At 39.0% G+C, this 16,771-nt stretch overlaps 1 protein-coding gene across 2 annotated transcripts in view; it reads left to right on the top strand.

The window, feature by feature from the left end:
* Positions 1–15,019, top strand: part of ermp1 (endoplasmic reticulum metallopeptidase 1) — a 33,191-nt gene extending 18,172 nt beyond the window's left edge. For both annotated transcript variants that reach the window (XM_088071120.1, XM_088071119.1), the window contains exons 10-16: positions 3,517–3,691; positions 4,330–4,520; positions 4,915–5,067; positions 5,904–6,106; positions 6,237–6,352; positions 7,974–8,137; positions 9,706–15,019. In XM_088071120.1, coding sequence (XP_087927246.1) covers positions 3,517–3,691; positions 4,330–4,520; positions 4,915–5,067; positions 5,904–6,106; positions 6,237–6,352; positions 7,974–8,137; positions 9,706–9,882 — 1,179 coding nt within the window. In that variant the 3' untranslated portion in view covers positions 9,883–15,019. The remainder of the gene's footprint in view (positions 1–3,516; positions 3,692–4,329; positions 4,521–4,914; positions 5,068–5,903; positions 6,107–6,236; positions 6,353–7,973; positions 8,138–9,705) is intronic.
* Positions 15,020–16,771: the final 1,752 nt, after the last annotated feature.

The raw sequence follows: 16,771 nt of genomic DNA, 5'->3' as shown, positions 1-16,771 counted from the left end.
GGTTTCCGCCAAAGGTATATTTTAACATTTGGGAAATACATTTATATGCTTTCTTGATTACCCCTACAAAATCCACATACCACCACCCCTAAAAGGCCCAGACACAGCAAAACGACATTGAAGAACTAGTGACGGTGAAGGCTGTTGCACTGCCTCATGTTTCCCTTTATCTCTGCCCAAAAGTTGCACTTGAACACACCACAAATACTATAGGCAGCAGTCAACTAGCACATAATATGTTCTGCACCTGTGTGAGAAGAAATAATTCTTCATAGCAGGAGGCAGTGGTAGTCTGTATTTGTCATTAAAAATGGGAAACTGGAAGGCCGACAGGACGACTTGAAGGTGCTATTTAGCCAGTTAGCACATTAACATCACAATCCAAGGTTGAAAGAACACGATATTTATGGCATGATAGCGAATAATGACAGAAACAATTATAAATCATTTCTGCTAAAGAGCCCAATGGCTAAAAAAGAAATCTTACTTAATATGACAAGTTTGTTTCGATCTCATTCCCTCCTGACTTTAGTAGGTTGATTGCTTTCCTCACTTCTTTTTCTCTTCTTCTGCGCTAAGCTGAACTGCCAGTCAAACTGATTTCTTTTACTGCTAGGCTCCACCATCGCTGAAGCCAATTCAACATGCTGAATGGGACAAAAAATGTGTACAAGTGTACACACTGCTGTACAGAAAATTGCAGAGTTCAATGGCGAAATGCTAAAATCATAAGGCTGGACAAAAGGTTAAAATATTTGCTCTGTTGAAGCAGAGGAATGTCGACCAGCTGGACTTAGATTGATATCTTTCTCTTCCAAGAATCATGATTTTACATCTGACTTTTGAACACAGCGTAGACTTTGTTGTGTTACTATTTACTCGAGTCTAATATGCCATGTTTACTGACATTTTATGGGGACTAAAGTGCAGAGAGGAGAAGGCCATGTAGTTCCTCTTCCTCCATTACAGATCAGCAGCTCTTTCTGAGTGTGACACCAGCAGTCATCTGTCAGTCACATGAACACAATAATTCACCAAATACGCATTAACGGCTGAGAGGCACTTGACCTGCCTCGCTGTGGTTTTCCAGCTATCAGATGTTTTCATCTCTGCCTGCTGATAGCAAAACCTGTTCTTGCATTTCCAGAGCCAATGTTAGAGACTTTATGGGAAACTCTGTACATGCTGTGCATTTCAGGAGCAGCTCTTGCAGCTCAACAGACCTATTATATCTCTGACATTTAGCAAATATAAGCCTTGAACCATTATACAAAATGTATTTTCATCTGAGCTAACCACATAATGAACTTCCGCTTTTCATGGCCATTTTCCAGAGAGGACACAGACTAATCTTTGTGCCAGCCACACCGCATAAGGCTTCATTTCTGATGAAACAAAATCTCTATTGACAGAGCACAATATATCTTTGGCCTCGTTTTAAATGGCCTTCCTGAGTCCTCAAACAAGATTAAATAAATGATGCCTGCATCTACAAATATCAGTAGATTTGCTTGGCTATTGATAATTTGGTATTCTTGTTTAGTGGCATCCAGACTTTAATCCATCATGTTCCAAATGTTCTCATTTATATTGATTTTAGATAGGATTTAATAGAACTATGATTTATATAAAAGTGGATACAACAGTCGATGTTGTATTTTTTTTTTATTCAGTGAAAATGTCAGTGTCAGTTTAGTCTTGTTTTCATTTGTACTTCTATCGCTTAAAGGACGAGTTCACCCCCCAAATAACCTTTTATATTTCAATTATTCACCCTGTTTAACACTGAAATTGTGAACAAAAAGGTTTTACTCTTTTTTTCACTCTAATTTCCAACATTGTGCAGTTGTAATATGTAGCTGACTAGATATAAAAAATATTGTCTTCATCACATTAGCTGCCACAATATTTCCACGTACACCCTGGCAGTTGCCAAAGTACCCTCAGCAGTATAAGTAGCCCTGGTTGAGAATCACTGTTTTGCTTTAACCACAAGAACTCTGAAACAGATAACAAAAAAAGTCATCACTTTTTTTGCATACACAGGAACATGTAGAGAGTGGAATTAGAGACAATTAGTCAAGGCCAGAATCTGCTATATTAAGCTCTGGTTGGAGATTTATTTGCATCGCAGAGATGCAAGACCATACACTGCTGTACAGATCTGTTGTGTGCGTGTGTGCGTGCGTGTGTGCACGTGTGTGTGTGTGTGTGTGTGTGTATGCGAGGGTTCTAATGTCAGAATACTAGACTTTTGAACTTCAATATAATCCCTTGAAAGATATCGATATACAATATTATTTTCAAAACCACAGAGAAAATTTTGGCGTTGAGGGCATGCAAATTATTTTTTTTATTAAAAGATAAGGCTATAACATGACAAGGACAATATTTATTTTCATGGTTTGTAGTGTAGAGCTGCAGTATGACTTTAGTAAACATTAACAATAAGAGAGCGACAAAGTGCAGCTGGTATCGGTGTATCAGTGCTTCAAAAAATTAGTATTTAAACCTTTTTAATTGTTCAGAATTGATATCTATTGGTAATTGATATATTTATGACAACACTAAAGAGTTTATTTGTTATACTAATATTTCGGTACTTCCAGAACTTCATCAAGGGTATTTTAAATTGTCTTGATGAAGGTCTGGAGGGACCGAAATGTTAGTATGACCGATAAATTGTGACACTGAGCAAGAGCAATGTGCGGCAACTTCTGCTTTTTTCAAGACTCATACAATACTGTTTAATGCAAGGCAACTGAGACTGTTGAATGTGCGAAAATCTCCCTTCAAACACTAGAGAGTTAACTGCTGATTGGCAAATCCTTTAACCAAAAAGTTATTGTGAAAGAAGAGCCGGGCGAGTGCATCTCAGTGAGGCCGTGATCATGATGTTCAGTGGAACGTTTTGATGAAACAATACTGCCTTGTGTACACGTGGGATGTTGTCCTTGTTAATGAAATAACAACATATTGCAGCAAGCCTTCCTGCAGTCGTACAGCTGTTACTTTTTAGTTTATTGTTTCAGGATACAACTGTGGCCATTATGTACATTTCCTGTTGTGGAAAGTTCCAAGTCATTTCACTGATTCTTTGTGCCTGTTTAGTGTTTATCCACAACACTCATGAGTTAGCAGTCATCTTACTTGCAGTGATTTTTTAATAAGATATGTGATATTTTTTGTTTATATAGTTTATGTAAGGGCTAAAGGTAGTCTTGTACTTAACAGCATGTACTGACCAACGGATCTGATCTCCTCGTATGAGTCTTTAGTTCCTTAATTAAACAGGGGCATTGAGTGAGAAGTACGAGTTGTCACCACATACACACTATTAATAGAAAACACTTTTTAGCGTTCCTCTATGTCAACAGATTTCAATCCCAACGTTTTTTTTCCCTCAACTGCACATTAGCTATATCCCATTTATCAAAGCAAAATACAGCATACCCTGTCTAATCTGCTCGTGCATAGCTCTTCTGTATTGAGCTGTTATGTATGTTTTCCATGCAGGGTGTCCGTTTGGTGGAGCTCGGCGATCTCTTCTTCGACGTTAGCTTGTTTTTGTGGTGCTGCAGCCTGGTGTGGCTGACCCAGCAGGGCCTGTGTTCAGCCTACGTGCCCATGCTAATGGTGGCCTTCCCACTGGCCACCAGGCTGCTGCTGGCAAAAGAATTTAAGCATAGAGGTAAACACTCAATTCTAGTTAACTTTATTCACTACTAGTGTTTATTTATAGGTCAATTAAAACTACTACAAATTTCATCAGCCCTTCTTTTTTCTTTTTTTCTTTTTTAATGACTTTTATGCCACACCGCAAACATAATTGTTTAGACATCGTCTTTTTCTTTTTTTAAGCTTTTCTGAGGTCAGAGAACAAACCTCATTACTATTCAAACATATAATGATTAATTACAATACTCTACAAATGTAAACATGAGAGGAGATGAAAAAAAATAATTATAATAAATAACACCAACAAACATCAGCCCTTCCCTGGCAGCCTCCTTTCAAGGCGACACTGATCCTCTTACTATTGATTGATTGATTTTGCCAACATCTTCTTTCTTTTCTTTGCGTGAGAAGGCTTGCCGCCTGTTGGTTTTGCATGCTTTTGACAGTGCTTCAGTTGTGTTTTCATTGTTTTTGTACAGGAATTGTCCTTGAGGAGAAAAGATAAGAAAATTCAATTTTTTCAGTTGTCTGTGTGGGCTGGGCCTTAGAGAGATATTCATAGCTGTGGGGCAGCCAAAAGATTTTGACGGTCTGATCCTTGGTAATTTCCATTTGATGTGACTAACAGTCACCTCTCTATCTTTTCTTCAGGAGCATCAGTGAAGTACAGCATGCTTTATTTGTTGGGCCTGGCGTTGCCTTATGTCCACTTCATGTTCCTCATCTGGGTGGTGTTTGAGATTTTCACACCAATCATGGGTCGCAGTGGCACAGAAATACCTCCTGAGGTGGTGATGGCCTCCCTGGTCACCCTGGCAACCATCTTCCTGTCGTCCTTTTTTGTGAGTAGCTCCACATTATGAACATTATTGAACAACAAATTTGTCAGCAGAATCACCTTGATATCACATTGGGAGAGTGCATGCAGGACAGAATAAACGTGACCAAACCGGTTTTATTATGTTGGTTAAGCTACTGGCAGCAGTGTTGTTTGAGCAGTCTATTTACATTATTGTTTGACTTCAGATAAGGAAACCAACGGCTGTGCATAGTTGGCTGAGTGACAGTAAAAGTTTGTGTAGATCTTGCAGACGGAAGCTTCGGGTTTTTGGGATACTTTGTCTTAATAATCCACCACTTCACCAAAAAATGTTCTCATATTTGTTGTAATTTCAAAAAGACTGCAGTGTATATTCTTCCTCCACTCTGGTAACATTTTATATTTCTCTGTCTCAGCTTCATTTTATCTACTTGGTACGGAGCACTAAGTGGATCCTGGCTGGTCTGGGCACAGTCTTCATCTTTATGTTCCTCTTGATGTCCTGCGGCCTCCTTTTTCCTTATTCAGGCAGTCCAGAGAGCCCGCGACCAAAACGAGTTTTCCTGCAGGTTCAAAGTCACACAACACAACACAACACACACACACACACACACAGAAACACAAACAGAAGCATAAATATGTACACCGAAACATGTGCATCTATTGTAATTCTTGCTAGAGAAAGGACATAGATATCTCTCACACAGTCACATTTTTCTGTACACTGTCATCCTTTTGAAAAGTAAAAATTCATTAAATTTGTCTTTTATATTTTGGATTATTAGATATTTTACAAGCTTTTTAAAAATGCTAATTTAATAGTGTGAAAAATCCAACATAAATAACTTTCATTGCCATGAGAACATGGGAGTTCCCATGATCATGAAATTTCTGGAAAAGTGAAGAAAATCTGTTTTCCAGACCTGGAAAAGTTTTAAACATACATTGATCCTTGTATTACAAATTAAAAATCTAATACTGTCAAGAAAATGTGGTTAAATGTCGTGGAAAAGTTACTGGAAAATGTAATTGTAAAAAAGTGTGGGAAGCCTGGAAGATGTCTGCTGTAGAATTATCTTTAAATTTCTTATCTTTTTTTTTTGCTCTGCCTCAGCTGACTATCCTGCAGTGCAGCACCTGCTTACATCATTAAAATCTTTTGCTGGAAGCAGGTGAAATGCAAAGCCCCTATGTTGTATGTTGTTTTTGTAACTGGGACATGGCACACCATGACGTCTCTCCATGTGATTGAATAAAAGTGCTAAAAGTGATTTCACTCCTCCACCTGCTGATGTAAATCACAGAGAGCTCCATCAAGTAATTTTGCCTGAAAAACAGTTGGCAGCTTGGAGAAAGATGTTTTCTTAAAATAAGTAAATAAAATGTTTTGTCCACCCTTCTGCAGCATACGACGCGGACCTTCCACAATCTCCAGGGCCAGGTGGAGAGCCGAGACTCAGGTCTGTGGATCAACAGTTTTGATTACACAGGCATACAGCACGTCACACCCCTCATCCCCGAGATCAACGACAGCGTTCGCACCAGCTGCCGTGAAGACCGGCCCTTCTGTGGTTACCCCTGGTTCCTTCCTGTGAAGTTCCTCAGCAAGTCAGTAGCTTGTAGCCTTGTAGCTGACAGCTCTTTTTTTTTTTTCATTTGCTTGATGCGATTATCTTCCTTTATAGACCTATCATACTTTTAATTTTTCCTTGCCTCAAATATTTTGGTGTATTTGCAGGAAGAACTGGTACCTTCCTGCACCAGAAGTGTCTCCCACCTCTCCTGTGGAGTTCAGCCTGCTGTCCAGAGAGGAGACCAGCTGGGGGACGATCAAGATGACCTTCAATGTGAAAGGTCAGGACAACGTTATTTGGCAAAACCAACACAAATTATATTAAGGCTACATTCACATACGTTTTTGTTTTAAAAATGCATACTAATGCTATTTTTGCACCTAGCGTCCAAACTGCTCCTAAAACAGAGACTTTTTAAAAACAGTGCAGACCCCGTTTTTAGTACGTAACCTTGACAGTTGGGTTTCAGGCTGGTCGGGTCTAAACTGAGATTTTTGGAAATGATGACACAGACACCCATGTTCGCTTCCCAGATGGGTCTGATCAGTGACAACATGTCAAGCCAAATATGTTTTGGTGTTTGGCTTGATACGTCTTTGTGGGTGCTCCTTTCCTATAGCCACAGCTTCCTTAGGTGATGGATAATACTTTTCTGCTTCAATATGTCGGCATATTCGCTCTCCCAATCTTCCAAAACGATTTTCTGTGGCCTTGCTTGCTTTATACTCATGTTATTTTCAGTAACATTTCCATTGTTGCTCCAGACAAATACATTTCTGTTCTTACTTTTCACCATTTTCTCCCTCTGTATTATTTTCTATAATGAAGCAGCCAACCACACAGCAGACATCTGCTTCCTGTTCGCACCATTACAGGCATGCCCAAGTGTACGTGAATGGTCATGTGATATGGTGTGTTAGTATAGATGGACATTATTTCGGAAAGTGTGCTAAAATCTTGTGTGTACAGAGATAGTTTTTTAATTTTAAATGCAGCTTTAAATTGAAATTTATTAGTCTGGATGTAGCCTAAAAACACTCTTTCTAGGGAGAGAGATAAGCGACACAGTAAAAAAAAGACTTGCAATTCAACACTGCTGTCATGTGACTTCAGTTGGATTTGAGCCACATGAGCAGTCCAGAATCTTGGCTGATGACAGCAGAATATTCGCAGACAAAACAGACAGAGACAGAGATGGTTGCGCATACTGAATATATCCAGTGACACATCAGTTGGAATGCAGAGTTTACATCAACACTGAGATCATGACTGTGTAGACATTTTTTAAATTACTGATTGAAAGTTAAGCCTTGATCTTGGAAACATTAGTTGACAAATTACCCTCACGACAAGTATATTGTCAAAAATGTCACCAAAACGTCATAGTGTAGTATCGTGTAAAAAATGGCACCAAAACATCATAGTGTAATATGTCTTTAAAAAATGTCACGATGGCACCAAATCGTCACCAAAACGATATTTTATACTATGTTGTAAAAAAAAATGTCATGAAGACATCATAGTATGTCGGCGAAACATTTTTGACAACATTCTATACTGAATTTCCAAGACAACTGTGCAAACTCAATCTGCAGAGGAAGATCATGTGACATGCTCAAAAGCTCCTGAACAGCGACATTTGCGAGCAGTGCTTGCAAGATATTACACGAACAATTGCATTATTTTTAAGGTAATATTATCAAGCCATTTATTATTGAAGTGTATGCATTTTTGTTCGAATTTTAGTACATTCAGTTTTCGGTGTCGGTTTCTGTTGCCAGACCATTTAAGTACAGCCACTGTCACAGATATAAACTATCAATAATGTGATATATTCATTATCCAGTTGGCTGATCTGGATGTGTATGTGTGCATATATGTGCATGTTGTGTCCTGTGCAGGTCCCAGCCACATGTCTTTGTATCTGATGCCTCACCGAGGAACCAGCCTCTCCACATGGTCCTTTGGTGACGGGACGCCTCAGTTCGACCTGAGTGGAGAATATTTTGTCTTCTATTCCCACGGCCTCGATGCCCCCACATGGACCTTCTGGTTTGAAATACAGGTACAGCCTGCAGCTTAGTGGGCATTCTTGATTTTTTGCACCTTTAAATATTTCATACCTTGACTCAACTTTTTTTTTTCACGTGAATTATTCAAACTGCTTTCTGTTTTTGGTGAGACGAGAAAATCTGCGACAGCATCAGTGTTTGTCAATGTCAGCTGTTATACTGTGATGGAAGAACTTTTTGGACAGTAAACATTAACAAACCTGTCAATATAAAATATGGATAGTATCAGTCAGTAATGTAGATTTGTTATGTTAATAGCTTGTGTATTTAAAGGAATAGATCCACTTTTAGGAAATGCTTGTAGGTTTTTGAATTACACCATAGCTTTCAGGCAAGCCCTTTTTTGCAGTGGTTGGGGGATACGGAGGGAACTACACACATGCATATGTATACATGTATGCATCTGTCTAAGTACAAAAATATGCTATCAATACATTTAATTTCTCAGAGAAATTTTAATCTGTAATAACAAAGAAACAGAGCAATCATTCACAATTGAAATGTCTTTTTAATCGCTCTCCGGGGAGCCTGTTTTGCCTCCAGGGCCAAAGTTTATGCTGAGGCCTAACCCCGTTCACTTTTACACAGCAGTTGGGAAGCAACACATTTGCTTTACTTGGTTCTTGAGGAGCTGCAGTGTTTATTCAGAGACCAACTGAAACCCAAACTGTACATTTACTGTCACTGGACAACTTAACTGTTAATCTCCTCTCTGCTCCGGTTGCCAACACCCGTCTGCTTTTAGCACACACTCGCTACACACCGAGCTATTCCTTATCTAGTCTTATATGCATCAAACTGTGTCAGCACCCTGCAAATGTAGGATTGAAACACCATGTTTGAAACATATGTATAGGAAATTATTAATAAATACAAGCAAAAAACTCGAAATGCTTTATATTTCACAGCGTCCTCTAAATCTCTCAAATGAGGTTTTCTTTTTTAAGATTCTTTGAATTTTTTGCCTTAAAATCAGCACATCCTAAGAAAGAAAATTGCAGATCAATATTGAGTATTCTTTTTAACGCTTTGTGAAATTCTGCTCAGAAAGACCTAATTACTGGACACTCCCAACGAATAAAACTTTTCTACCCAAATTATCTAAGTATCCCTTTAAGATGTTTTTTTTCTTGTCCACAGTTAATTGTCAGGTACTGCTGCACCTTTTACAGACTTACTCTGACAGATGTTCATTTTTTTCTTATGCCATTCTTTTCATTCCTCGAGTAGCTTGATTTCTGCAAAACTTCACCTCATCATCTCCCTCAGTGATGTCTGCAGGAGATTAAGTCGTGACAGGATGCAATTGGATTGTCTAACTGTCATGTGAACACCTTTAAAGTCTAATTACTGAATTGCATTAACAACTGCATGGGTTCAGACAAACTCCATGACCGTTAAAATCCATTGCATAAGCTGAAACACATGCAGCATTATCAACCTAAAGACAAGGTGATTTTCTTTACAGCCTGGTTAAACTGCTGGTCTGGTTCTGATCCTCTCACATGTTAACTGTCTGTGCTGGCATTCATTTGTTTTTTTCTTTCTCCCCGTCTATCAGCCTCCGAGAGAGCCCGACCCATCGGGCCCTGAGGGGATGATCTCTGTCGCCATCTCCACCCACTATTTCTTTGGACAAGATAGAAGGACTGCTCAGTTGGATGAAATCCTCAGCAGGTTTCCTTCGTGGGCATTTCCTTCATCTTGGGTCAGTACCTATGACATGTACCGATACTGAGGAGGCCACACATCACAGAGGCCGATGCCGAGGAGAGCTGAGGGTCTCAGGGCCCCCTCCCCCCGAGACAGACAGAAAAGATTTCAAAGAACAATACTGAGGACCAGCCCTGACGCCTTTTCTCTCTGACACAAACGCACACTCTAACACACACTCATGCTCCCTCCCAGCCTGCCTGAGAGACCCCCATCACTGTGTCAGTAGGCTTAGTAGCTAACCGAGCAGGAAGACGCGCAGAGACACGCCAGAGGTAAGCCGACCCGCTTACAGCCTGACTAACTCGACGACCCACCCACTGGCCGCCACAAGCCTCATGCTCACTCCTGGGCTAGTGAAACAAAGGGGTTACGTTTTTTTTTTTGTACTCAATCTGTCGTGCCTTTGCTTTACTCAATCCATCTCACTCCCCTCCTCACTTTCCGTCTCACCCACTTCCTCCTGTTCTTCCTCTCTCATGCTTCCTGAATGAATAACGTTGCATGGCTACTTCCCCTGCCCTCTCTTTATCAGCTAACCACTCGGGCCATTCTCACACTAGATGCGTCTCTGGCTTCCTCTGAAGAAATAACACCACTACTGTATGCACTATAGGTGTAGTAACATACTACTGGGAGGGGAAACAAAGAGAGTCATTTTTGTTTGACCCTTCTTCCGACGTTAACTGGAAACTTTGACACTTTGAAAGTTGCTTTTCATCAACACGCACCTGTTCATATTCTGAGCAAATAGATTTTCTATTAACTGAAATTGCTCATTACCGTTTCTCAATAACACCACTGATTTGCAGCGAGTCGTATGCCCGTGTTTCAGCGAGGAATGCCAACAGTCTGCTTTAATTGTCAGAGAATCTGGCATTCAGAGGCAGAAAACTGTGCCTGTTAAATGAAAACAGCTGGCTAACATCAAAATGTCAATGTGTCCTTTAAAAGGAGTAGCTTTCCTAATGATTTTGTGCAGAGGGCAATGTTGAGGTCTTGAAGTTTTCTGCCTGATTTGTTTAAGCAAATGTGTTTTGATTTTGGGCTTGATGAGACCAGAGCTCACAGGGAAACAAGGACTTGTGGCCGTCTGAATGTCCTGTGATTAAAATTATTCCCCAAGGCGGTGAGGGGTAACTGGGAGGAAAACCAGCAATGCAACTCCACACTCATTAACAGCACCAGTGTCAGTTTGTTCTGTCTCACGTGGAAGTGTTGGTTATTTACATTTACTGTAATAATATGTATTCTATTCTTGTTTTCAAACTTGACTCTTGCTCTGTGCTATGAACTGTCCCCAGCAACACTAAAGGATGTCTTTTTTATAGACTAAACAGTTAATCGAGAAAACAGTGGAAAGGATAATTAATACTGAAAATAATTATTCATTTTGGGAAGTTATCCAATCACATAGCTGTATATGCCATGTGCAGATGGATAAAAGTTCATCAGAAATTGATGCATTTCCAGGCAGTTTCACCCCTAAAATGGCAACAAATTGCCAAGCTACATTATATACAAACCATTAAAATGAAATTATAAATTTTAGAAGGACTCAGTATAGCAATACAGATGTGATATTTATCCATTTTAAAAAATGGTGAAGCTTTACTTTTTGGGTCTGTAATTTCTGAATTTTTTTTAAAGAGATTTTCTGGAAAAAAAAACTGCGGCTTGGTACCAGTCATGTGGAACATGGACACCATAGTAAGTTAGTCTACTAACAATTCCAGTTATTACCAGCTAATTGTGAAAATAGTTAAATCCTTCTACAGGCAACTCAGTGCAGACTAAGTATAATGTATAGAGAGTATAAAGTTTCTGATAATAAATGGGAGGTGATCAGGATCGATGTATCATTTCAAAGAATATTGAGTGAAAACATCAATACGTATCTTCATCTTTAAGATACGCCTTTATTTTTAAATTCCTTTGGCACGTGTGTCACCATTTCCATCCAAGCACACATCCTTTCTAAAAAATCAAACTGTGCAAGCAGCCTAATGCCAGGCAGGTAATGTTAAGAAGCCAAAAAATGACAATGAGGGTATTTATTGACATCGTAGGCTACTGAATCACAGTTGTATCATGGATGACTTAGTGATATCAGCAAATATTGTATAGAATGAAGAATCAATTTAATATTGGATTGTGATGAAACTTGTGATTTACATCCCTAATGTTTACTACGCATTTCTAGTAAATAAATAAAATGGTATTTTCTTTGTACATGGTACCAATTTGCATAGTTATTTCCAGGAAATAGCCTAGGATTTTACTAGGAAATAACAGACCTGCAAAAATAAAAAAGCATCACCAAAAGCAGCTATATATATATATATAAAGCTAGTCCTTGTTGATTTAAAATTCATAAATAATCTGTGCTATACAGAAAAATAGGTAGAAAAATAGGTAAGAGATATAGATTAAGCTGTGTTAAACTGAAACTTTATATACTGTCATTTTTCTGTCCTTTAAGTTGTGCTGAAATTGTTCTAAGAATGTACATTTATGCATTTGTGCTGCTGCGGACAGCTCATACTGGTAACTGTTGTCCACTCATTTTGTGATGTGTTGCTAATATTTCTCATATCTCACTCATCTCATGTGGAGCTGCATCTTTTTTCGTGTAGAGCCCAAGTATCACAACCACAATCCAGTTAATATGACCTGTTTTATGTGTAGACTTCACATAGTCGACCCCATAAAACACCGTTATACAGTTAGGGCCAAGTTACACTAGAAAAGAAGTGGTTTGTACCACATGCCCGTGGTCGTGCAAATGTGGGGACAAGGGTTTGTTTCTCTTGGAAGACTTTCATGGTGTTGCACGAGGTTGCACACGTGAAAAGTGGCAGTAAGAATTGTGGTTAGAATGAAAAAAGAGAGCTAAAGAAAAGGTTAATGCTTTGCACCTTTTTAGCCTCCACACAGCTGGACAACCCCAGTGTAAAGTGGTTGTTCATGTCGGTTTCAGAAAGTCATAGAAATGGTCGGACAGAGATCCCCATAACCCGACGTCAGAAAGGTGTGAGGAAATGCTAGTACCTCGCCTTCCGACGTCTCACCTGGGACTTTATTTTGGGAAAAAACAGTAGTTAGCAATGAGAGACAGTTCATTTTTTGATCCTGTTTCAGTTGTGCCAAAAAATAACATAATAATTAACAATTTAAAAATAATTTAGCTAGTTGAGATAGTTGCAGTTGTTGGAGGTTTGGTGTAGTACCATTTAGTTTGGATATATTAGTAGATCTGGAGACCAGATGCCAAGATGGCACCTTCTCAGTCCATTAAGAATTGCTCACCTGACACACATGGTAAAAGATTTTCTGGCTTCCTGGTTTACTTCTGGGATGTGCAGCTCAGTGAATATCTGTAGTAGTGTTTCTCCTGCCATAGACTTAACATTGTGATTACGTCACTTTTCTTGGCTCATAGAAAGTTTTAACCTCTCTGAATCAAAAATTCATCACGGAAACAGTAATAATTCGCATTGTTTACAGATCGAGGTGTCTTATCAACTTTTATAGTGTTGGTCAATGTTAAAAAATGCCATTTGGGGCTTTTTTGCTGCAATATCGTGAATGGCAACTGAAAAAAACTGGAGGCAAGGCTGAGTGATGTTTCCGGGGGCCTAGAAACCACTTCGTGAACTACCTGTCCTCCATCTCGCACGAAATATGTCACTAACGTGCTAAGAGCCAGCTAGCTCGCTTTCAGCTCTGCTATAGCTAAATTAGCTATGTTTGACACACAAACTTAGCGTTATATTACCTGTGTGTATCCAACTACTCACAGCCTTTTGATCAGTCGGGAGGCAAAAGAACGAGTAAGACCCGTTGCTCATGTGAGTACATCCCGGCACAAAACATCCAGGCATCGTGGCTTTAATGAGATAGAAACTTATGCCTTTGTTATTATGTATTGTCAAAGTCTTACACCTAAACAGCTTTGCAACAAACTTCTTGATTTAATTGACGAAACATATTTTTATAATTTAAGGCATAAATCAGGATCAAAACATTATTTGTCTCTGGTCATCTTCAACAAAAATCATTCTTTGGGAAATAAGGTCCCCATGGTGGTCCACTGGGAAGAGGAGGGACTTGGCCTTTCTATTTTAATTGTGTGACAAACTCACTAACAGTGTATACTGGCCCCTTCAGCGTCACCACTACCTCCACTATGATCAAAACTTTGTGTCCGACACCGAGATAATAGCTATTAATCTTCTCATAAACTGTGGCTTGAATGTTATTGTTGGGAAGATTTAAATGATTGAGCTAGCTAATGTTCAAGAGAGATTACTTTGATGGATTATAAAGCATCATCACGTCCGTCTGTGGGCTACCTCTGTTTTCTGCTAACAAAGTGGAATGGCTCCATCCTGTTTTGAGAGTTGAATCGTGTCTGTGCTGTCATAAAAACAGGGTGAGTGTCCCCTCCCCACTGTCAGTCCCACACTCTGATGACATCTTTTAAAACAAAAATGTCCTGTAGTTGCTTGTTGGCAGTTTGACTCCTCCTGTACGTCCCACGGGTGGCATCAGGTTGTAAAGACTTGGGAGATTTTTTGCACTTGGGAGATCAACTGAGCAAAATCGTCTTTTGTCCACTTTGTGTTACACCCGATGACGCGTCGTCGTGATTCATGTTGTCTGTTTGGCTTCAGTCACACACACAATAAGAAATGCTGACATGAAGGAGGCCTTAACATTTTGCTTCCAAAGACACACAAAATGTTTACTGTTGTGGACACAAACGTCTCAGTGGTCTTAAAGCTATCAGGTGCTGCACTGTACAGAGTTTTTATGCACGTGAATTATTGTCTGTTGGAAAGTTTAAACTTAAAATCCATCACAGCCTTCGACAGGTAGAAAACAGATCATCCTACTATGCTCCTTCTTTTATGCACGATGTGTAATGAGAAACGTACTCTGACTCCATCTGCTGAGGAAGGTAGTGTGATACAGGTGGAAGCTGTTTTTTTTAAAAGTCAGATGATTTTATCAGCTGACTGCAGTGTGACATGTCAATGTCCCTTCAAAAAGCAAAATATCCAGTACATCAGACATTGGCTGTTATAAATTTGACTTTGACTGTACAGAAAGAAGAAATTAAAGTTAATTATCTGGTGTAATGATTAACACCAAAGTGATTTTATACTTGTCGAGTGTTTTTTGTTAATCTTACAGGACCATACTTGTGTTTTTCTTTTTATACGTTTTAACCATTTACCACAGATCATATATTCTTTTTATAACCCTACTGTAACTTTGACAACAGTGAAAGCAGGCATACTGTGCACTTTGATGTTTTGATGTCCAGCTGCCTGCTGGAAAATTACTGCACATGGAAAATAGTTGGCTGTAACGTTAATGTGCTGAAACATGAAGAGAAAAACACCAGTATGCGCCTTTAACATCTTTAACCATTTTCTTCCTGAAACAGATGCTGCTGCATAAAGGGATGGTTCAGATTTCTTGAAGTGGGGTTGTATGGAGTATTAATACAGTTTGTCAGTGCGCCCTCAATTTGGAGAAGCAGGCTGAAGTACCGACCAGGAAGCTAAGCAATGTACTCCTGTGGATGGGGGCAGCAACGAAAAATGTATTTATTTTAGTAACCTCAAAAGTCATTATCAGTTTAAGTGTACGCTATATTTAGAATGTTTTGAATGCTCGACCTTTTCAGTCAGAAAATCTGTAGCAATTTCCAACAGGGAAGTGAAGCTGATAGCTCTCTCTAAAGCCAGAAAAACAGTAATTAGACCAGCAGCCCCTGTGTTCAGCGAGCTTAAACCGCTGTTATTCTGAATAGAGTCTGGTGGCTGTGACAACAGCATTGATGGGAAAATGAACCTGTTGAAAAGGGCTGCTTGCTGCAAAGTATCGTGATAAAAATGATCTCAATAAAGCATGCACCTAAACTAATATTGATTTTCCACAGCGCTACATGACTTAGTTTCAGTGTCGGTACTCCTGCCTACAAACTGGGGGCATGCCAGAAGGTAATACACTGTGTATAGATAAGTCATCCCCTCATACATCCCCAAGTCAAAAAAAACTGGGCAAACACACACACTGCACATCAGTGTGCAGACATCTGTTGGTGACACATACACTGCTCTAAGTGATGGATGATGTTTCAATCTATTTTACTGAAAATGCATCAGTTGGTATGTAGAGTGTCTATGGGAGAAAAGCTTTATTAACAAGTGTGAAAGGATATTTTTCTGAAATTCTATAGTAAAGTGGCAAAGTGGTTGATTTTAAGAGACTGAAAGAAAGTTTGAAAATATGAGTTTACTTTTATTTATTTTTTTTAATTTAAAAAAAATATGTATTCAGCTTGTTCATGTTTCCACCAACATAACAGTTAAATGAGTTTCCAACTGACCACTTCAAGTTGTGGCAGAACTCTTGCCGTTTTGTTTTCAGTTTTGTTTGTAGTTATCACATTAAAGGAGCTCTACAATATTCAAAGCATTAATACAGCAGTAAACAACTATTTGGTATGTAAGGATAAAGTGGAGTTATGGAGTCCAGAACAGAGAATGAAATCACCCTAATTCTGTGTGTGTTGTAATCAGACATTATAAACTATGCCGTTTTTTCATGTTTTTCGACGACATGCTATATTATGAGGTTTTTTTCTTCATTTTTGAGAGCATACTACACTGTGACGTTTCTGCATGATTTTTGATGATATACTATACTATTACATTTTTCTCATTATTTTTGACGACATACTATACTAAGACATTTTTGGCCCATTTTGGCTCATTTTTGATGATATACTATACTATGATGTTTTTGGGTTGTTTTGGGTCATTTTTAATGACATATTATAGTATGACGTTTTCGGGTCATTATTGATGACAAACTATACTATGACGTTTTTGCGCCAT

This window comes from Plectropomus leopardus, chromosome 20, assembly GCF_026936395.1.
Source record: "Plectropomus leopardus strain MGB_pleo_1.0 chromosome 20, ASM2693639v1, whole genome shotgun sequence".
Taxonomy (NCBI): Eukaryota; Metazoa; Chordata; class Actinopteri; order Perciformes; family Serranidae; genus Plectropomus; species Plectropomus leopardus.
The sequence above is the reverse complement of the archived record's forward strand: the minus strand, read 5'-3'. Positions and strand labels throughout refer to the sequence as shown.